Source organism: Fusarium redolens, assembly GCF_020744475.1.
Source record: "Fusarium redolens strain MPI-CAGE-AT-0023 chromosome Unknown BKA55scaffold_21, whole genome shotgun sequence".
Lineage (NCBI taxonomy): Eukaryota > Fungi > Ascomycota > Sordariomycetes > Hypocreales > Nectriaceae > Fusarium > Fusarium redolens.
Window position 1 is genome coordinate 69,202 of NW_025763684.1, and position 22,074 is coordinate 91,275.

Here is a 22,074-nt window from a genome sequence, read left to right on the forward strand (position 1 = left end):
TGGCCAGGTTTTAGCCGCGTGGGGAAGTCATGTGGTGTGTTAGAATGGGCGGACTTTTGGTGGAACCCGAGGTTCCGGATCGCCTAGATCGTCTTGTATCTGGACAACATCTAGTACCATGTCATTTCATAGGTTATTCTGATCTGTACCAGGCCTTCTGAAGAATTCTGAACAAGTATCACTTGATACAGGCAGATATAAAGTGACGCTATCGCCGGCCGTCTTTATTACTATCCTGTCATTCAATCTTGACTTGTCTTGCCTAGCGCCACGAAGATTCCTAGCTTACAACGCCATAAAATCAAACACGTCTTTCAATCCATAATCATGTCGGCCCAACCACTCAAAGAGAATCGACTGTTTATCAATGGCGAATTTGTCCCTTCGGTCTCCGGCAAGACCTTTGATTTAACCAATCCTACCACAGAAGAGAAGATCGGGTCCGTCTATGAAGCCGGTGCTGAGGATGTAGACCTCGCTGTCAAGGCTGCCAAAGCCGCGTTTCCAGCCTGGTCCGCTCTCTCAGCTGAGGAGAGATGCGATTACTTGATTAAATTAGCCGACGAAATCGAGAAGAATGAAGACTTGTTTATGCATCTGGAAGCTATTGCTATGGGCATGCCGCAGTCTGGAACTAAATGTCAGCGATTCTTTTATCTAGACCTCTATATCAGTCTTGGTGGCATGCATCTCACTAACAAGAAAACAGTTGTTGTTCAACTCGCAAAGCGATATCTGAGATACTTCGGAACCCATGCCATTGACATCACTGGAGAAACATCTCTCAATACCACTGGATATATCAACTTGTCCATCCGTCAGCCGTACGGCGTATGCGGAGGCATTATCCCATGGAATGCCCCATTGTTCATGATTGTGACCAAGCTTGGACCGGCTCTGGCGGCTGGCAACACTATGGTGGTAAAGTCATCAGAAAAATCCCCCTTCGCGTCGATCGTTGTGGGTCTTTTGTGCCAGAATATCGGCCTTCCCAAGGGTGTTTTAAACATCCTGAATGGGTTTGGTCGACCTTGCGGTGAGGCCATCGCTAAGCACATGGATATCAGAAGGATCTCGTTCACGGGCTCGGTTGCCACTGGACGAGCCATCTACAAGGCCTCTGCCGAGTCTAACTTAAAAGACGTCAGCTTGGAGCTTGGTGGTAAGAGCCCTTTGCTTGTTTTTGACGATGCATCTCTCGAGAAGACTGTCATGGCTGCCGCCTTTTCAATCTTGTACAACTCGGGCCAAGTCTGTATGGCTAGCACCAGGATCTACGTGCAAGAAGGGATTGCTCCCAAGTTTATTGAAGCTCTAAATTTTGCAATGTCGGAGCTGGGTGTACCAGGAGATCCCTTGCTTGCCAGCACCAAGCGCGGGCCACAAGTTGATAAGCTACAATTCGATCGCGTCTTGTCTTTTCTTGACCACGCAAAGGAAAAGGGTTACGACATTGCACTTGGCGGTAACAAGGCTCTCGATAAGGGCTACTTTGTGGACGCCACAATCGTTCGCGATGTGCCAGAGAACGACAAGTTGATCAGAGAGGAGATTTTTGGACCTGTTCTTGTCATCAACACGTTCACGGACGAAAACGAGGTCTTGGATAAGGCCAACGATACCGAATTTGGTCTATACTCGAGTGTTTTTACGAGTGACCTTTCACGGGCCTTGAGGGTTGTCAAATCACTAGAAGCTGGTGCTGTTGGGGTGAACTGTACTAGTCCATTCATGGCTATTGACATGCCGATGGGTGGCTGGAAGCAGAGTGGTGCGGGAGGTCGGGAGTTTAGCAAAGCCTGCTTGGAAACCTGGACCCAGGTGAAGTCTGTGTTCATCTCCTTGTAAGGGGTTTCTTCAACATAGTCGTGTAAAGCTTATAAATTGTTTTGTCAGATATTGGGGTGAATTGTGTATTATTCGTCTTCTTGTCCATGTCCTATAGTTGGGTTAGAACCCTATTTCCATCTATTCAGTAATGACCTATCTAAGAGGTTGTTATAGTGCTGAGGTAGCTCTCTGACCTGTATTTCGGTACTCCAGTCAGCCGGTCTCATCTTCACCAGTATTTAACAAGTTTGCTATTGTGATTCCGCGGGTTTTTGGGAACAAGTGGCTTTGTATTGGTAACAACTGCTTGTAAATATCGAAGAATTCAGCGTCTAGGAACTTCCGTCCGCGAGTGAAACGAGATATTCCAGTCCCGAGAAGATGCCCAAGGCAGTGATCGGAATGGTCTGGTCTGGTCTGGTCTAGGGGTTCAGACCAGACCAGACGGGGCCCCATAGGGACACGCCTAGGCGTGCCTCCACTCCTGAACGCGTAGGCGTGCGGATTATGTCAGCCCTCAATTTGGCCCAAACTCCACTGTCGCGGTTTTCAGGGGCTGCACCCATTTCTGCTTTTGCTGGTCACAACTGTAGTCCCCAGGTGCGGGCTTTATCATGGCCCAAGCGACATTTCCTGATGATGTGCTCCCGCCAGAGGGTACATACGATTCACGAGAGGCTCTGCTCGCCGCTATCAACAAGTGGGCAGCACCGAGAGGATACACATTCATAACTGGAAGATCTTCACGATCAACTAGTGGCAGGCAGATTATCACCTACGCATGCAATCGATGGTGTCGTCCACCTAGCGTGTCAAAAGATCGCCAGCGTAAGACTACTACGGGAGGAACCAATTGTCGGTTCTCAATTATCGCAAAGGAATCCCTAGATAAGGCGGCTTGGTCTTTAAGGCATCGTCCGGACAGCCGGTTTCATTTACACAACCACGAGCCAAGCTGGCACAAATCGGCCCATCCAGTCCATCGGCAGCTCTCCGATGCGGACAAGTCAACAGTCAGCCGCCTTACGAATGCAGGAGTAGCGTCAAAGGATATCAGGACTTATATCCGCCAGAATTCGAACACTATTGTAACGCAGCAAGATATTTATAATCGTATCGCAGATAGTAAACGAGAGCTTTGTGAGGGTCAGAGCACTATACACGCCTTTGCTAACCAACTGGATAAGGAAGGGTTCTGGAACCGAATGCGGCTTGATTCGGATGACCGAATCACGGCGGTGTTATTCGCCTATCCAGAGTCATTGGCATACCTTCGGGCCTACCCAGACCTGCTTTTCCTCGACTGTACATATAAGACAAACAAATACGGGATGCCACTGCTTGACATGATTGGCGTCGACGCCTGCCAGCGATCGTTCTGTATAGCCTTTGCATTCCTTAGCGGCGAGGCTGAGCAGGACTACCTATGGGCCTTGGACCGGCGTAGGTCCCTGTATGAGCTCTGCTATACAAGGTTTCCATCGGTTATCCTAACAGAACGTGATAAGGCTTGTATGAACGCCGCAGAAATCTGCTTTCTATCCTCAATTTCACTCTTGTGCCTATGGCATGCGAATAAGGCAGTCCTCTGTTATTGCCAGCCGACATTCGTGCGCCACCAATAAGGATCAGAGGCCTACCAGCAAGGTCTGGCCGATTGGAATGAGTTTTTCAATCACTGGCATTCGATCATGAAATCACCGGATGAAAAGGCATATGATCAGCGCGTACAAGAGCTTGAAACGCGCTACCTACCACAATGCATTGAAGAGGTTGGCTATATCAAGGCCAATTGGCTCGATCCGTATAAGAAAAGGTTAGTGAGGGCTTGGGTTGATCAACATCCTCATTTTGGTAATGTAGTCACCTCGCGGGTTGAGGGTATCCATGGGTTCCTTAAGAGCCACCTCAAGAAATCTACGCTAGATCTCTTCGAGGCTTGGAGGGCTATGAAGCATGCGCTTCTCAATCAATTAGCCGAACTGCAATCCAACCAAGCCAGCCAGCAAATGAGAATACCAATCGGGCTCTCTGGATCACTATACAGTGCCATACGTGGCTGGGTATCTCACGAGGCTTTACGGAAGGTGGAAGAACAGCGGAAGCTGCTCCTAAAAGAACACCTGCCCATTTGCACCGGTGCATTCTCCAGATCTCATGGCCTCCCTTGCGCCCATACTCTCAAGGCTCTACAAGAACAAAATCAGCCCCTTCGCCTGGAGCATTTTCACACACATTGGCACCTCAATCGCCATGGTGTTCACTGGTTACTACTGGAGCCTCGGCATCGACCCGATCGGATAGCCGCCGGTTCGAGTACTAGTAGACCACAATCAAGCACCTAGAGAGAGCCAAGTGCATTCGAGGCAGTCCAGGCAACAGCACGGCCAAAGGCACAACCTAAATGCAGCAGATGCCACCAGATAGATCATACAATGACTTCAAAGACATGCCCTCAACGATACGAGGAGCTTTTGAAGCCACCAGCACCGTCGGCGCAGACAAGACCATTGTCGACGACATCTTCATCAGCATCATCCTTGCACGCAGGAGAAGCTCCAAGAGCAACGTCTTCAGGATCATCAGAGCAGGCAGAGTCAGTGATAGATAGTGCCAGTTGCATTATCGTCAGTCTTGACGGCGCGGACAATATAATGCCGGCAGCATCATCAGCAGCACCACCGGCACAGACAAGGATAGTGCCGACATCAAGGTATGATGATCCTCGGGCTATCTATCAGAGATATGTTGCTGCTCGAGATGCTTGGTACAAGGTGCAGCCTCGTGGCAGTATTAAAACTAACCAGCAGTATCGGAGGGCGCTAGGTCTACCTCTGCGGTACGACAAATCTAGCTATCAATGGTGTCTCGATTGGAAGCAGATGGGTAAGCGCTGCGATACTCCAAACGGCTCCAGAGATTGGACTAAAGAGGAGATGATGGCCTATCTAGATTGGAGCAAAGCGGAAGATGACCGTGTCGAGGTTCAGGTAGCTGCGGAGATGGAACGCAGCCCTTTTTCCAGTAGAAGAGGTATGCATGATATCTGGGAGGCGGCAGCGGTAGATAGTGAGGCCCAGCAGGCCATCCATTCCGGTAGATAATCAAGAATTCATAACCGTTTGGGATCATAGTATTCTAAAAAGTAAAAACTGCATCAGAACGCGGAATTTCGACAGTTGTGTTTGGGCCAAATTGAGGGCTGACATAATCCGCACGCCTACGCGTTCAGGAGTGGAGGCGCGCCTAGGCGTGTCCCTATGGGGCCCCAGACTAGACCAGATGATTACATAAGGACCGGTCCCGGAATGGCTCGGGACAGTCAGGTCGGGACAGTCAAATGACAGGGATTAATGCGCTAAGCAAGGGTTAGAGACGTCGTCTCTGGACTAAGATCTGAATAGGAATAACTCGGTCTTTACATTGAGCAGAGATCCACTAATATACATTCTTGGGTAGGCTGTTCCTGCAATTCCAACTGAGATTCATCCTCCTTGGAAACCTTTCTCTTTTTCGGCTGAGGCCTAGATGTTTCCATCTCGTTATCCTTTCTTGATCTCTTCCTGATCTGCTCAGCAGCAGTTACCGCCATTTCTGTAGCCTTCGCACTCGGTTTTCGCGTACGTTTCGTTTCCTGGAGGGGTTGTGGCGTCGTGGATAAGAGAGAGGAGTCTGGAGGAAGGATTAGGAAGCTTGTCGACTTCCTGTACTAATTCGGTTCGATCTGCTCGAGTGGCAGCATGCTCTGCGACCTCGCAGCCGGTCATGGATCGCCTTTTTGTGGAACCATGGGACTTGAACTCCTTTAGGCTTGACCGATTCGAGGCTTCAGGCAATCTCGGAGGTAGTAGAGTTCTTGACTCTTCCTGTTTCCAGAAACCTGCCATTAGACGGTCATTCTGTACGCGAAATAGTCTCGAAAATTCCTCTGCCTGCTGCCCAGTGAAGCTTCCCTGTACTCTGACCACCTCTAGTGCTGATTGAAGAATCATATTTCTGCCACCGTCTTGATAACGGTCCCCTAGGTTTTCGGCATCTTCAGGGACTGTCTGCTCTCCATGGGACATGGTCCGGTTTCGGACTACCGGAGGACCGTCGAGCAACCAGCGTGGGTGAAGGAGAGTGAGTGGAATAGCCCAAGACCTAACTACAGCCTCGTACAGCCAGTGTCGACATGGTAGGCTGTATCTGAGTGGAAGTTCACAGGCGAAAGGACATCCGGGCTTGTTGAGGGCACTTAAAGCATCACGCTCTTTCTCCAATTCACGGTTTTGCCGCCATCTCAAAGCTTTTGCTGCCTCCCACTCCGGAGCGACCATACTCAGGACGTAGTGCGGAACTCTCCCGATCAGATGTTGAAAAGCAGCGCGATCCAACAGCCTGGGGACATCTGCCCTGCTCCGATCCTCTTCGCCAGTGATTTTCTTGGTCAACTTCTTCAAGCTCTTGGCTAGTTTTTGACAGGATGTTTGCAGAGGAAGCTGCCTGTTGAGGGACTCCTTGACCACGACATGGTAACTCTCGTTTCGTTGCGTACTGTTGCATCCAACGTTCGGGTATTGCCGTGTATACGCTCGGACAAATTGGCGCTCTTTCGGTTCCCAATTGTTCTTGACATAGAGGCGTTCTGGCTCCCGGAATTCTGCAAGCAGCTTTCCCCGTCGTTCTTCGAGTTGCATTTCATCAAGAGATTGTATGTAATCCCAAATGAACCTAGAAAGTTCTTCCCTTCGTTCCTTCGTATAGTTGCCCGAGTCCAACAATCGCTTCTTGAAGTTCTGTGCGACATGCCATTCACAGAGCTGCAAGATCTGCCCGTCCTAATACCCCTAATCAGTCCTCCCTTGGGATACTGCCATTGCCGCAGTAAGCCCTTTGCTTTGATCCCCAAGTACGACTCGAGGCGGTGGGCAATCATACCAGACCAGTTCTGCCAATTGTGCATTGACAAATTCGAAGGCTTCGGCTGATTCGGATGTTATGAAGGCGAAAGCCAGAGGGAATGTCTTGCCTGTGTTTGTGATGCCAACTATGACAGACAAAGGCAGGTGGAGGCAATTAGTATTGAACGTCGCGTCGGTTTGCATGAGGAATCCGCTGACGAATCTCCTACCAAGGCGAATCTGCTCAGAAGAACAGAAGAAGAGGTGCTCAAGTACCCGAGCTGTCCGTCGTCCTTGGTCGTCGAGAAGGTATTTAAAGAAGCAACGAACGCGGAAGTCTTCGAATTCCAAGCAAGTGAGCAAGAGGTCTAGCGCCTCTTTACTACTGCGCCTCCCTTCAGACCGACTCAGATTGTAGAACTCAGGCTTTCTAACCATACGCCATACGCCATACGGACCTGAATGGTTTATGGTGTATGATTTATTCTCGTATGGCGAACTAAACCATATATTGCCCATACGGCAAATGACATTAAACCGGTCAAGGGCCCACATCTTCCTCTAGAGCGCTGGTGCTTCCCTCCTCTGCCATGGACTCATATTGTTCAACCTCGTCTATTTGTAGCCCTGACGTTATACCGCTGCGAATCCAGCTCTTCAGGCACTCCCCCTTTTCAATTGTCGACGCTCCAAGGAGCATTCGATCCCACGAAATTGTACGCCGTGCTCCAGAGAATGTACGCTCAGGGTCAACAGACATGGCGGGTATTGAGAGAATGTCTGTTGCCATCTTTGACAGTCGGGGAAAGCGCTCCTTCTGCTCATTGCGGAGCCACCAGATAAGGGGGGAGCAGTCGATTGGAATGGGTGGCTGGGAGGTGTAGGTTTCGTATTCGTCAAGGTCGGGCTCTGTGCCTAAGACATTAAGCTCCTGTGCAAGCAGGTCATACTCATCCAGTTCCAGTGCCGGAACAATGGAAGGAGTAGTATAAACGGTTGGCAGGTTCTTGTATTCGTCTTCCCACAACTTCTTCACTCCTGTAAAGATCTTCTTATGCCATGCCTTTGGCCAATTTTTCTGTATATGAGCCTTTCCTCGGGATGGATGGAGAATAAGCGCTGCAGCGTATGCCGGGCTCTCATCGGAGAGTTGGTAGTATTTGTCGAAGACATGCCAGCTCGTCACTACTGGACCAAGTAGCTGTTGGTTCATCTTGTATTTGTTGAATGCTTGCTGGTAATGCTTATGAAGGACGTCCATCGTAAATAATGTATAATCAAGCGTTGAACGATACCCCTCAGTAAGGAGAGTTATCTTCCAAAATGGCTGTAAGAAGTTCAAAGTCTCGCGAAGGTTTTGCCAATCCTATGGTGCTAAGTAGTCGTCCACAAGGGCGTCGTAGTACTTGTCCTGATACCACTTGATATGCTCCTCCTTATTAAGAGCGGCATTAAGCAGAAGAAACCATGAGTTCCAGCGTGTATCGTTGTCGAGCCCGAGGACTTTGCCGGCATGCCTCCAAAAGAGATTATACCTGTAATCGTTGGCGTTAATATAGATAGCAGTATTATGCAACTTGCCGAGCGGACCGAGTTGACTCCAGCGACGCTCCTTTCGCTTCTTCCAACCCTGCATCATGTCAATGTTGAACGAAGCTTGGTCCATCTCTTCAATCTGCCTGCAGGCTTTAAGCACAGCCTCTTTGCTATCCATGAAAAGAAACGCTTGGACGCAAAGGTTGACAACGTGGCCATGGCAACGAATCCGTCGGTGTCTTGCATTCCAGGCGACACCTCATCCATCAAGGAAGTGGCTCAATAGACAACATAGCACGTCATTGGAACCGTGATTATCTCCTGTAATATATCCCAGCTGGCGTGAGATGCCGTACTCCTCAATGACTGGCTGAAGGAGCTTGCACTGCTCGGCTCCGCTGTGGCTTCCAGGGCCGTCTATGCCAGGAAGTTCAGGCAAGGCCAGCAGTGGCTCGGATCCTTGAGGTTTTCGAGTGTGTTGCCACGTCGCATCGGCCGTAGTGATGCGTTTGCGCTTTGGAGTTGTTGAAGTGGAAGATTCAACGAAGGGTAAGTTCTGCCTATCAGGTATCTCAGAAGCCGTCTCGATTATTGCAGCAATGGAGGACTCGCGGCCACTAGGCGTGCGGCTGAGGAAGGAGTCCATCGCAAGCAATCAACGGGCATCATGGCTTTCCACTAGCTTCGTCATGAAGTGTCGCGGGACGCGGAGGCGTGGCTAGTTGACGGTCGGTCACGGCAGTCAGAAGGTCGCTCAGTGAATCGGGTAAGGTTAACGAATGAGACTTGATTTCTATCTCAAGGAGTGGAATCGTATGAGACTATATGATCTGGAATACTGTTGCTGCCTGCAAGGCAGCAGCTGTTGCCTAGCAGGCAGGATCGTACTAACTGTTTGCTATAAGTGAGCGGCTTGATCTTGACATGAAGCCTGACAATGTGACTCAAAGGGATCTTGATTGTTGCCTTAGGATTGGAGCTACGGAGACGTTGCACGGCAGTCCAAGTTGCCCACGCATAGCTTAAGCAACCGATTTGCCATTCAAGTATCCTTTCTACCTTATGGATCTATTGGAAAGTGAGGCCATTCAGGACCAGGAGGATGGTCAAGGTGTTCTAGTGCCGCCGATTTCCTTACCTGACTATTTTTGACTCGGAGCAACTTTATCCCGCGTATGATCATATATGGTCATACGCCTCAGACCGTATGGTGTAGGTATATGGGCAATATATGAGTAATATATGGTTTAACTAAACCATACGCGTATGGTTAGAAAGCCTGGTAGAGGCTTAGAAAAGTGGCCCACTCGCTTGTCTGGCCCACTCGCTTATCATATACGTTAGATAAAATTAAAATATAATCCTAAATCTATATATAATAGCCTAGTCGATATACAGGCTTTAATCGATTAAGTAAAGTAATCCCCCGAAGAACTAAACCAGTCTAGGGTTGAGGTAGTACATATTGGCAAGGGTGGCTGCTTGAGCGAATGCTTTCAACACCAACACCACCTCTCTCCTGGGCATTTACCACGACAAAGCCAAGACTCAATCCAGCGCTAGTCTCAGAGCGAATACTCCTCTGCCATCTTAGTCTTTTTTTACTAGAGCCTCAGTAGCCGGCCCTATCTGCCGCCTCTGCTATGCGTGCTGAAAAGTATTCTCCATTCAAGCTACAGTACGCGTCATGACAAACTTTGATACTGAGCCGACAATTGCATGAACCGCAACTTAGAACTCCTTGAATTCCAAAAAAAGCGAATCAAGACAACGTGGCTGAGTGGTTAAGACGATGCCCTGCTATCTCCTCGAGACATCATAGACATTGTGTTCGCACGCTTAGGTTCGAATCCTGGCCGTTGTCGATTATTGTTAATATTTCCTCTCTCTTTTTCAAAGATGATTGATTGCTCGTCTTAACACTCTCTACGTAGGTGCTTCTTTACCCGGATGGCTATGAATCTATTCTTACTGTCTGTGGGGACTGACTGAGTCTTTCGATGAAATGAGACATATGTACCAAGAAAAACCAGATGCCTTTGAAATATCCTACTGTCTAAGTAACTAGTAGTACAAGCAAAAGGTAAAACGGGAATAAACCTAGATTACTACTAAAGACTTTTTTTTTTCTTCTTTTTCTCTTTTTTTTATATTGTTATTCTTATCTTCCTTACATTCGGCAGCACTCTACGACTACTCTTACTCGGTCCAAATTCCACGCCAGAGCAATATTAGTCTCGGTATCCCCATCCCGATGAGAAGCAGCTCGCACGCCGGCGAAGTAGATTCCAGGCTCGTTATACGCATATGAGATTTCAAAATCAATCTCAGGCCCTACTTGAATATCTTGTTTGGTATACTCGCCGACCCCAAGAGGGTCCCACTCGAGAGCAACAATCTGGCCAATGCCATCCGGGACTTGCACCTTGACGCGGAACCCTTTAGTCTCTCCCGGGGCTATCTTGGTGAGTTTGGACTCGTCGACGAAAAGCTCAACCACGGGTTGGATGCCCTTACGTGCCATCGCAGACGAAGGGATCTTAACCTGTCCCTTCTCAACTATGTATTCTGTGGGCTTGGGCGGGTCCACGTTATGCTCAACCCACGCCATCATGTCGCGCAGGTGCTGCTGATAGAGGCCGGTAAAATCCACGACTCGACTCGTATAGGGAGCTTCAATATTCCACATGGCGTGGTTTGTATTGTCACCGTAGTACAGACGGTAGTGATCCTTGAGGTCACCCTTGGCCTTGCGGACCTGGTTCTTGTACCAATCTGCATGCAAGGGGAAAGCGTCAAAGTCGAGAAGGTTGTCCATAACAATCATCTTCATGGTGATGTTACCCGTGTGTGTACCTTTTCCAGAGGCTGATTTTGAGATGAGCGGTCCAATCAGGACATCACGCTGAGGGTAGAGTGGCTCGCCTTTGTCATTGCGAAGATAGTCATGGCTGTAGAAACCGCTGCCGGAGGAGGGAAGTTGATGGCGATGGTATGTATGGGTGGCAAGGTACCACCGATTATCAACCTGAATGTTGGTGCCAGGCACGAGGGCATCAAGGGTCTTGGTAGAAGCGCCCGTTAAGATGCATACTGTTCTCGTTTCAAAATCAAGCGTTCCAGAGAAGTATTGGTTGGAGTTGTTGACTGTGACAGAAAAGCCCAAGCCGACAACATCAGTCACGTCCTCGGGCACACTTTCCAATGTAAACTCAGTTACCAAACCATCGTCGCCTGCAGCCGCTTTCTCTATAGAACTGGTGAACTGGACGAGAGCGGCACGGAACCGCTCTCCCAGTGCAGATTGATCACTTCCAGCGTAACCGTCCTTGGTCCAAAAGTCATCAGCATACGTGGGATCCATGCGTTGGAGTATGGGAATGGTCATATCTTTGAGGGTCTGCCACAATTGGGTACGGTTCCCGGCGATGGAGTCCCAATCCTCCCAGCCTCTGGTGGGGACGCCGAGACGCTGTGTCTCGGTGAAGACTTGGCGCTCAAGCTCGTTAAGGGCTGCATGAGGGTTGCCGGTACCACCAGGCTGGACCGTGTCAATGAGGTCCTTGAAGTGGTCCGCAAGAATCAATCCGCCCAAAGCTCGGATGCCCCAGTTATAGGGTATAGACATGGGTATTGCCTGGATGAGGGTGACGCATCCATCCCAGACGCCAAGTGTGTTCTCAGCAGCACCAACGGCCTTGAGAGAACCACCACTGCCGCCGTAGGCATATCCGTAGATTTGGTCAGATGGGGTGTCATAGTACTCTTGTGCGATATGGCGTGAAAGCTTTGCCAGAGCTGCATCAGCGCGGTAACCGATCGTTCCGGAGGCCTGAATCGTGTAGCCACCACTCTCGGCTCCAAAGACAATGGTGTCATCGTTGGCAAGAGAGGTCTGTAGTGGATGCATAAGTTGGAAGAATCGTCCATTCCATTGCGGCTTGGGAGTGAGGTAGATGTTGAAGTCGACGTTGGTGCCGATGAAATGCCCAGAAATCCGTCGATGAGGTGTGGGGCTCGTCTCGTCCGTGTCGCTATCGAAAACAGGAAAGGCGTAGTCAGAATCGATACAATCAGCTGTGATAATAAGAGCTCCCGTCTTGTCATCTGTCACGCAGCGAACGGGCTCTCGCTTGGGGGTGGAAGACGAGGCAGAGACACCCGAGGCCGCAAGTAACGTAGTCAATCTTGTTGTGACCCTGTGAAGAAGAAGGTCAACTAACTTATTCCCGACGTGAGCAGTTCAGAAAAAAAACATACCTCATTGTGGATAACATTGTGTCAAGAGAACGGAGCTTGGCTGAGAAATACTGACCCAGACTCCAGTACACTGAAGCAAGGGTAGTTATAAGGACTTGCCTTCCGGAGCCCCCACGCCTCCTGGCCCCAGTGCTCCTGGAACACTGGGGCATTTCTTTTTCGCCAAATGTAATGATACCAAACTGACTCTGACTGCTAAGCGAAAACACGGTTATTGGCGGGCAGTGATGCGATAACTTAGCGACTGGGCAATCGCTGGGTTACGGCAAATTCCATGGACACTCTTAGCACTTGGTGGATGTCATCTCAACGAATCGGCGCAACTTCGTATCGAAGCGCTAAACTATGTGAGGTCAAGCGTCCTTATATTAACATTGACCAAGGCTCGATGGGGCAGGTATATTTATGCTGCCAAGGGTCAATTGGTGGTCAAGGGTCAACCTGCTTCGGCACGGCTGGGAGTCTCTCAAAGGATCTAACGCCAGAACGCTGAGATAGCCCTCTTTTGTTGGCAGAATTCCGTCTCCAAGATCTTATCGTGGTGTGCGCACAGCTATATACTATACCAAGGCCCTATGAGGCGTATCCTCCCGGGCGTAATAAATTCATTCATTCATTCTATACAGAGGTGCGGAGGAGGCCTGATGTCCCTTGAAAAGTAACTATAAATATCCATCTGGGCATCTGAGCATACAACACCTTCGGCTCTGGCACATACCCGTATCGACTTATGAAATTAGCTATGCCCTGTGGGTACTTAAAAGCTATATCCCACTGACCTGATTTAATTATGAAGTAAAGACTAGGCATTAGATTCTTATTTGTAGTTACGCTAATTATTGATGCGGGATTAGGTTTTAGTTAAGGTTATGCCTCTTCTTTACTGCTAAGCTATCTAGGTCCGCGTTAAAAAGAGGAACAGGACCAGCCATAGCGGCGATCCCTGCAAGAACTTCGCGTTAATTCCGTGAAGTTGCACGAATAAGCAACAAAGCTTTGCTTGGCTTTCAAGTCATTAACCGCCCCCAAATTATTTAGATCATATCATCTCAAGAGTCGGAAAATACACAGTTTGACTTTAATCTGCTAATTACGATGGCCATGCTGCTGGAAACGACGATTCGACACCATTATTGATGTCCCCTGTAGTTATTGAGAATATTGCAAACCGCAAGCTTGAAGGAGAGTGGGATCGATTAGCCATCAGCATTGCTTTACTATGACCCATCCAGTGGTGAAATTATTCTGACCCCAGCACTACCTAGCTTTTCACTTTGCGGTCTTGCTGCCACAGAAGGTTTGGAAATCTGCCACGACACCACGAGTTTCGTCATCAGACGCCGGAGTCTTTCCAAGGATCCAGTCTCCCTCTACCCTCATAGATTCCTGGATCATATTGGGCGTTTTGGTCATGACTGCGGCATGAATGCTCCGCTGAAGCCCCTGAGCCGGATACGTAACTAGCCCAATCGTAGCTGCGGTAGTCTTTGTGACGAGATTCAGCATGCCCTTGCCTAACCCCTTTGCGGCTCCGATTGCTTGCTCTTCACGCTTCCCGTGGTATGTGTAGACGGCAACATCAGTGATAGCTTCAAACATACCATGACAAAAGTTCTTGCCCGCTACAACAGCGCCAGACTTGAAACCTGTGATGTTTCCTCGATGTCTCACGTCTTCACCGTAGAGGTGCGGCACAGCACGAAGACCATCTGTGATTGCGATTGGGATATCGATCAAGATGCCTTTGGTTGAAGCCGTAACCAATTTCCCTAGGCTTTTTGAAGAGGCCTGTATGGCTCTTTTTGCTGCTGCCGAGTCGCTTTTTCTTTTGATACTCTGTGATGCGGTGTCGCTAGATTCGCCGTCCGCGCGGTTCTCTTTGATAGTCTCGTAGGGCTTGACAAAGATGCCAGCTGCTGCGTCTGCCATTGTGGTGGCAACGTCTACTGATGCTGAGCCAGCGGCAGTGATTGGATCCCAACGCTGGCTCTCAATGTAGATAGGTTTTGGTTGGTGGCTGGGGGGAGAAGTAACGTCAGATCAATAATGCGAAGCCATTCCAATACTTACAATTTCAACTTCTTTTGATCTAGTTTATGTGATCTTGTCAAAAGCCGCTCCGCTCGCTTGGACATCAAGACTTGGTTATGCTTCCCTTTGTAAGTCCAGGAAGCGGGAAGTTCCGGTATCACGTCGCACATTAATCGCTCCAAAGGCAGCTTAGAGTGGAAGTGAGTAACTGCCGCTTCAACGCCTGATTCGCTCCTCATCTGCCTAGACAGCTGTTGCACGGCAACTTTAACTCCTGGGTTCAGAGCGAAGCCTATCGCTTCAGTAAGATTTATCGAGGTCAAAGAAGAGTAGGGTATTGGCTCGGGTCCAGCGCCTGCTTTTGCTATCCTTTGGCCCCAAAATTGTTGGCTGATGAGAGGCAGGGTCAGAAGACTACCCAAGGTAGACATGAATATTAGAAGGCTTTACTTACTCGCCAAAGAAAGGTACGATTACTGTCGGCTGTGCGTTTAGCAGCCCGACTGCAGTTGTTCCAGCTCCGCCATGGTGAACAACTGCCGAGACATGTTGGAAAAGCCAATCATGAGGACAATCATCGATGTAAAAGATGTCGGGGTGTTTCTCGCCTTCGAGCTTGCTCCACCCCCGCGAGATAACAGCCCGAACCTTCAAGGTATTGATGGCTTTCAGAACCATGGTCATGAGGCGATCCGGATCGCCAACCACTATGCTGCCGAACCCGACATAAATAGGGACGTTTCCTTTTTGTAAGAATGCATCAAGGTCGCTGGGGGGCTCGTATGCTGGAGGCTGCCTGAAGAAGAAACCAGATATATCTGTATGATACTGCCATTACTAACAGTGATGATGAGGGAAGGATAAGACTTGCCTATGTTGTGGCCCCATTCCCTAGGCTTTGGGATCAGTGATGGCGACCAACAATATGTAAAAGGCACCTCAAGAGACTTGAGAAGCCTATGGCCTTCGTTGAGAGGGACGCGTTCAAGGCCAAGCTTGGTTTGACGCCAAGTATTAACGATATCCCCGAGCCTATGTCTTGGGCATGAGTAGGGTTCTGTGTCCGAAGGGTGTCCTTCGACTTACCCCTGCCATGTCAAAAACTCAACCACGTCGTATGAGAGATAATTTGCAATATCACGTTCCCGGTTCGTGTCTGAAATGGTCATATTTGCCAGAGGGTGGGGGAATGCTCCTGTGCTGGTCCAGGGCATAGTGAACATCATGTGAAGCGGCACTCCTAAGGCTTGGGCACAATGTACATGTGCAAAGCTTGGAGGGTTAGCGATAATACAGTTTGCGACGAAGGGGGCCCCAGTTTTGGGGTCAGGTTGGATACATGAGTCCCAGAACCCGTCTAGCATCTGAGCCACCATTTTGCGCTTGCTTTGGATATCCCCTGCGCGAAGACTCTCCATGCTTGGAATCAAGCCTGGGTTCTTGACCATATAGGCCATGAGCTCAGAGGGATCACCCCCTACTGGGTAGAACTCTATGCCCGAAGACATGACAAAGTCGGCAAAGATATCATGTGTAGCCAATCGGATTCTGTGACCGTGTTTTTGTAGCTCGTTGGCGAGTGCAATGAATGGCTGGATGTCGCCGCGACTCCCGATTACTTGGATTAGGATGTTGAGACTGATGATGGGTTGGTTGTGTGCTCGGTACGAAGGAGGCGACTCTGGAGTTGCATCGATGTCTTCAAAGTCGGGGAGCTTGGAAAGTCGGTTGCTGAGCGCGGGAGGGATTTCAATATCGACTCGACCATCATCTACAAGAATTGTACATGTCAGTCAACCAACTCGCAACAAGCCGGAGGCGGGCATTCTCAGCACTTTACCTCTTGCGCAGGCGTCAATCGCTGTTGTCGCCAAATCGACAGCGTCTTCAGCAGGATGGCCGTTCAACATGATGGCTGGGTGATGGGTGCCAGCAAACACTGCTTTCTCTGTCATGTCATGACATTATGTATCTAAATAAGAACAACGTAAAAATACATCGAGTCAAAGACCCAATTTTATTTCGGTACGGCCGTGATGACTAGTGCCACTAATGACATGCATTGCCCCGGTCAACTAACTAAATCTGACACAAGTTGACATACGTTTTCAGGTCCAAATGCGAGAATCCAGCGATTGGTCTTTCTGGACCCCACCACACCCTCAAGCTAATCCTTTTCTCCAGTCTTTCTCCACTTCTTCATTTCATTCTTCCATGTGTGGCCGAGTCAGTCTTCACTGGGCATACCATCAACTATTTTTAGGTATTTGATGAGGGGGATTGAGTGCGTGGCAAAAGCCTTCACGGTGAGGATCCGCTCAACAGTAGTCAAGAGGGCGGATGGAGGATGTCTCTCACAATAAGGATCCACTAGCTCAGGGACAACCCTGAACAAGGACCAAAGTGTACGCTCGTATATATAAATGCCATGCTTGCCTCCCCTGTGAAGACTCTGAGTTGGGAAACTCACCGACAGAGGAGCCAATTCCAGTTCCGAGTCCTGCAAGAAGAAAGCCCACTCTGCCCTGCCATCGCAAAGGAGGTCGAATACCTCACGCACAGTACGCTATTGTTATACCCCCTTAGCATGACCTTCCTCTAATCCTCTACCCAAGTTCCTCCAGTACAATACGACCGTAACACATATTTTGAGAGCTCGCTGTCGCACCAACGAATCCCGATGCCATCGATGAATACCGCTGACTACTGGGAGAAGAAGGGCGTCGCAGGCCTGATTTCTCGTGCTGTGCTACGTATGCTGCAATGTATATTCGCTATCGTTGTGGCGGTCTTGTACGGACTTGACCTTCAACAAGCGACAAAAAACAATGCCAAGGCAGGCTCATCTTGGGTCTACGCCGAGTTTGTAACCGGACTGTCCATGATCGTCTGTATCGTGCATCTGTTCTTCACGACGGCTGTATGGTACTGGGGCTTGCTGGATGCTCTAGTCTCCATTCTATGGCTGGCACAGTTTGGGATATCCGCTTCGATTTATCTGGGCTCGGGAGAGCCAGAAGGAGATAAAGCATTTGCGCCACCAGAGTCACGTGGCAGGATGCGATCAGCTGTCTGGGTTAATCTCATCAGCCTTCTCTTGTGGCTCGCGACAACAGTACAGGGTATCATGGGGTGCTGCGCTCGTCGAAAGAGAGCGCGACAGAAGGGCAAGTCTACCGAGCTGGGTTCGGTGGGTGAGACCTAGTTATATGGTGATACTGGGGACGACCGTTTGTCGCTTGTTTAATGATCCGAAGTTTCGAAGAATAATATAATTCTGTACTACATTATAAGCCATGATACGGTACAGTGAGGATGCTCAGCTTTTACTAATTCTTTATTATGCTAAACAATACATGTTTATGCCTGCTTGTGTATAGTAGTTAGAATGATGTTACGTCCAAGTGAGTGCGTACGCAATTGTTGCCTAGGGGCAAATCTCGGTAGTAATCATGCCTCCTGACAGTATCAAGCTAGCTTTGAGAAGGAGAGTGGCCGGCGCAGATTACCGCGTATGTCCAGGAACTCTATGTAGTGCCGCTTATCAACAACCCGCCTTTGCCTCCTCTTCACGTATGGCGCGGAAAATAGGCAAGCTCTTTGACGAAAGAACCTAATCTTGCTACAAATTTGTTAGCATATATTAAATGTCCAGCTAGTAAGTTATGGAATGGGAGCATCGTTTAGCAACCAAACTTTGTAAATTCAGAGAAGTTACCTAGCGCGCAAGCCCACGTTCATCCTTAGCCCTTTCTACGAAGTCTACCCTGTGGCCAGACTGTAATCCCAAGCATCACTTCCAACAACTCTCTCCTGTAAAAACTTTTTCTTGGCACCCGCTGTTAGCGCTCTGCTAGAGCAGTGTCGCAGGGTAGGCATGATCTTCACGGCCTCAGGAAACAACTGCATTAGTAATCTAGCTGTATACTTTAACTCTACGGAATGGAATACCCCACACAAGGGACAACTTAAGACAACAATCAATCAACACATTTGCTGCTGCTCATTACATTCACTTTAATCCTTTAAGCACGCTAAGTGCGATAAGCAGAAAGTTTTTACAGGCCAAAATGGCAGCAAGTGCAGCTGTGGGGCTAGCGGGGCCCTAACAGCTGCCTGAAGAAAGGGATTCAGAGAGTTGACCTTTCTTCGTGATGAGTGTCTTCAACGACACTGAGCTTCGCGAGCTCTTGGCATCGCCTCCGGGCGCTATTTCATTTCTGGTATTTGCGGCTTCTTTTTACCTCGACATTCCGGCTTCGCGAACCTTCGACAATCCGGGCTCTGCGCCCCTCGACTTCCCGTACGACCGACCTCTGCAGCCCTGGCTGCCCAGACGACATTCGCGGCATCTTGCCGCTCGACATTGAGGGTCGTCGCACCCTCACCCTCACCCTCATCTGCAGCTTTGCGCTGGCTCGACCGACCTCTGCAGCTTTTGCTGCCCGAACAACACCAGCAGCCGCTAGCTGCTCGACTTCTTGGGCCCTCTGGTGCCCCCTTATCTCGACGCACGGGCCCCAAATGGCTCACTGCCCTTTTTGCAGCTCGGACGCTGCATGACCGATCTCTGCAGTCACATACTGCCCAGAGAACGTCTTCTTCTTTGCAGCCTCGGCTGCCGCCCGGAACACGACCGGGCTTCGACGATTTGTCTCACTGGCTGAGACCACTTGACAAAACCGCTGGGTCGAAATGGTACAGAGCTTACCTGGAGACCGTGGAATGAGGCGACTGCCTCGTCCACAGAGCAGCGTTCTAGCCGCCTTGAGTTTTTCTCCTGCGAGGGTTTTCCCCAAGGATGCACGGTTCTGGGTTGTAGCTACTGGCGATCTTAGGGATCATGGATTTCCTGCTTTAGGGTATGGAAAGCTACTTGATCTGTCTGTGCAAGAGAATTCTAGGCTGGAGAGGGATGTGTTCCCGCTGACGGGATGCCCTCTCGAAAGTAAAGCGCCATTGTGCCGATGATATGCTGGATGAACTAGATGGCGGCGCCGCTAGACAGGAGCTCTGCTAAGATCAGCTGTCTTGATGTCCTGTAGGATGTGCCTCAGCGGAAACTACTGTAGGGCTGGCTACAAGTAGAGAGGTGCCTTTTGGGGGTAATGAGTACGAAAACAGCTCGAGCATGGATATGGCTCCGATCCAAGAGGCCTTGCAGATGATTTGAGTTTGACTCAGTATGGCAGCGATTGTATTTAGTTTAGCTCAGCACGTCCTGTGCCCCAGCAGGGGACTTTTCGGGGCCGATGGCCCCCCGGACGAAAAATACACAAACAAACAAACAAATAATGCCATGAATAAGACTCCTAGTGCCCTCATTAAAACATCGAAATATAACTGTTTATTATCTTTAAGTCACTCTAAATTTACCTAGACCACTCCAGAACAGCTGATAAATATATGGTCCATTCGCCTATCCTCGAGAACACTAAGCACGGGGCCTAGCAACTGTTTTAATCACTTCCCGAGCACCCCGGATACCAGAACGAACCGCTCCCTACATGTAGCCCTTCTAGATAAGTGACGTTTCTGTGCCGACAAAGTGGCTATTCTAAAAAGGGTCCCGAATCGATTTCTCGACACCAGTCAGGATTCCAGGTATCATGACAGGGCTAGGGGCACCCTGAAACGAGCGATCCTTGCTCCAGTTTTGCGAGCCAAGCAATATGATACATGCCGTGCGCCGAATAAACGAATATGTAGTCATAAAAATTCTTGCTCATCTGTGGCTTATAATTTCGATAAATTACGTGTCTCAGCGTTCGGCTATTCTCTTTGTGCCTATACGCGTATTATCACGTTGAGCACAAAACACAGCCCCGAATGTGCCGAAGTGCACTAAATATCACTGTAGCTCTCGTGGGTCTAACTCATCAGCGGCGGGGCCCGTGACGATTCATATGCCGTAAAGATACTGCGTCTAGCCCCACATATGTGTCAACTAACGTATTTCACCGCCACCCCGTACACCCCCCCACCCCACACACCCATGATAACCTCACAACAGAATCTGTAGATGACTTCAATCAATTATATAACAACAAGTATTTATTCAATTAATTTAAGATTTTGGATACTGATTAAAGAATGTACTCTCAACCGTTGGTATTTTTGGCGGCTTTTTTCTACGTGGTTTTCGCCTGTTTTCCTCAACCTGACGTAAAACATTCTTTTCGGCTTGATCTCGTGCTGTGATGATCTGTTCAATCTCAGGAAAAGCTTGGTTGGGGTTAAATTGAACGGGGACTCGACCTGTAGGAGCTTTTGCTGCTGCTGACGCTTTAAGTATAGCTTTTTCCTCTTCTAGGTGCTGTATTTGGCTGTTCTTCTGGTCAATTGACTTCATCGCCTTCTTCAGGATACAATTGAAGTCGCGAATTGATAGATTTCCGTCTTTTTGAGCCTCTTGGAGCTGTTTTTGGATATCTTTACTTCCTTGAGGCGTTACCCACACGGTCTCGGCAACTACCTGCCGCTTCCTTGGTGTTGTAGGCGCTTCAAATGACTTGCGTTTCTTCTCTTTGGGCTTCAAAGATTGCAATGCCTTCTGTATGTCGATTGGGAATAGACCAGTGGCTGAGAAGCCACTTATTATGTTCCTACGAGTCAGGGCTTTCCGGGAAGCCTCTTTATAAGCTTGTAGGAATAGTTGTTGCTGATGTGGCGAGGTCGCTTCGTATGAGGCCCAAAATCGGGTCAATTGGCGATAGTACCGTTTTAACGGTCCAAATACGGCAACATCGAGCGGCTGTGTAATATGTGAAGAATGTGAGGGTAACCAAGAGAGCCAAATCTTGTTCAACCAAGCCTTTTTCATCAATTCTGCTGTTATGTGTGACTTGTGCTGGTCCAGGACTAAAAGTCTCCATTGGGACGGGTCTGACGGCGTAAGTCACGGGACCGGGAACCCGGCACCCCGGGAACCCGGCACCCCACTTTCAGCCTCAACACCATAACTTCAATATCTTTATCTATATAAAAATCAATAAAAATAAGCTTAATTTTCATCCAGTTTTTTCCTACTAGTAAAAGAAGCTTATATCTATTTAATAATAGATAAAATAAGCTTATTCCTTTCCTGTTTTAACTATAATAGTATCTCTTGTTTTATAGACTTCCTTTAAGGTAAATACCTTCTGATTTGGATCCAATTTAAGTTTCTTTCTCTTTAAGACCTGTGATTGGTCGATCATCTCGCTTAATATCCTATTTTTATCTGTTACCAAAGCTAATTCAACGGCCCGTTCATCAAGGCCCTTTCCAATCGTCCGAAATAGGTGCCGTTTAGTTGGTGTAAGTGCATTATTGCCTAATTCGGCTCTTGCAAGCTGCATCACATCAGATAGCTTATGTGGTGTATTGAGATAAGGTAATTGAGGGCTCGTATTGGCTAGTGGTGTAGATGGATTACCTAATTCAGCAGCTTGAGCCTCAATTTCGTCCGGTATCACATACTTGCTTGATAACGGTCTCATAACGTTGACAGGCCACAAGCCGGATGCAAGCCAACCGGCCCGGACCTTCTCTT

At 48.9% G+C, this 22,074-nt stretch overlaps 6 protein-coding genes and 1 non-coding gene across 7 annotated transcripts; 3 read left to right on the forward strand and 4 right to left on the reverse strand.

The window, feature by feature from the left end:
* Nucleotides 1-327: 327 nt before the first annotated feature.
* BKA55DRAFT_524846 (aldehyde dehydrogenase) lies at nucleotides 328-1,848 on the forward strand (the record flags this gene model as incomplete). Its single annotated transcript, XM_046188740.1, has 2 exons — nucleotides 328-640; nucleotides 710-1,848. 2 exons carry the CDS (start codon nucleotides 328-330, stop codon nucleotides 1,846-1,848), a joined length of 1,452 nt encoding a protein of 483 aa, XP_046043339.1.
* Nucleotides 1,849-4,285: 2,437 nt separating this feature from the next.
* BKA55DRAFT_696126 (uncharacterized protein) lies at nucleotides 4,286-7,151 on the reverse strand (the record flags this gene model as incomplete). Its single annotated transcript, XM_046200232.1, has 5 exons — nucleotides 4,286-4,560; nucleotides 5,278-5,393; nucleotides 5,455-6,650; nucleotides 6,726-6,859; nucleotides 6,944-7,151. The coding sequence occupies 5 exons, from the start codon at nucleotides 7,149-7,151 to the stop codon at nucleotides 4,286-4,288; spliced, it is 1,929 nt and encodes a 642-aa protein (XP_046043340.1).
* Nucleotides 7,152-10,015: 2,864 nt separating this feature from the next.
* On the forward strand, nucleotides 10,016-10,114 carry BKA55DRAFT_t286. Its single transcript has one exon. It is a non-coding gene; the product is annotated as a tRNA-Ser (tRNA).
* A 305-nt stretch (nucleotides 10,115-10,419) lies between these two features.
* BKA55DRAFT_696129 (uncharacterized protein) lies at nucleotides 10,420-12,526 on the reverse strand (the record flags this gene model as incomplete). The annotated part of the gene is made up of 2 exons (XM_046200233.1): nucleotides 10,420-12,448; nucleotides 12,510-12,526. The coding sequence occupies 2 exons, from the start codon at nucleotides 12,524-12,526 to the stop codon at nucleotides 10,420-10,422; spliced, it is 2,046 nt and encodes a 681-aa protein (XP_046043341.1).
* Nucleotides 12,527-13,778: 1,252 nt separating this feature from the next.
* Nucleotides 13,779-16,450, reverse strand: BKA55DRAFT_598536 (uncharacterized protein; the record flags this gene model as incomplete). Its single annotated transcript, XM_046196252.1, has 6 exons — nucleotides 13,779-14,526; nucleotides 14,580-14,930; nucleotides 14,995-15,358; nucleotides 15,412-15,572; nucleotides 15,627-16,311; nucleotides 16,381-16,450. 6 exons carry the CDS (start codon nucleotides 16,448-16,450, stop codon nucleotides 13,779-13,781), a joined length of 2,379 nt encoding a protein of 792 aa, XP_046043342.1.
* Nucleotides 16,451-16,968: 518 nt separating this feature from the next.
* Nucleotides 16,969-19,454, forward strand: BKA55DRAFT_743011 (uncharacterized protein; the record flags this gene model as incomplete). The annotated part of the gene is made up of 3 exons (XM_046201532.1): nucleotides 16,969-17,101; nucleotides 17,156-17,734; nucleotides 18,728-19,454. The coding sequence occupies 3 exons, from the start codon at nucleotides 16,969-16,971 to the stop codon at nucleotides 19,267-19,269; spliced, it is 1,254 nt and encodes a 417-aa protein (XP_046043343.1). The 3' UTR covers nucleotides 19,270-19,454.
* Nucleotides 19,455-19,953: 499 nt separating this feature from the next.
* Nucleotides 19,954-20,395, reverse strand: BKA55DRAFT_582023 (uncharacterized protein). The gene has a single exon (XM_046194086.1). It carries the CDS (start codon nucleotides 20,251-20,253, stop codon nucleotides 20,098-20,100), a length of 156 nt encoding a protein of 51 aa, XP_046043344.1. The 5' UTR covers nucleotides 20,254-20,395; the 3' UTR covers nucleotides 19,954-20,097.
* Between the last annotated feature and the right edge of the window lie 1,679 nt (nucleotides 20,396-22,074).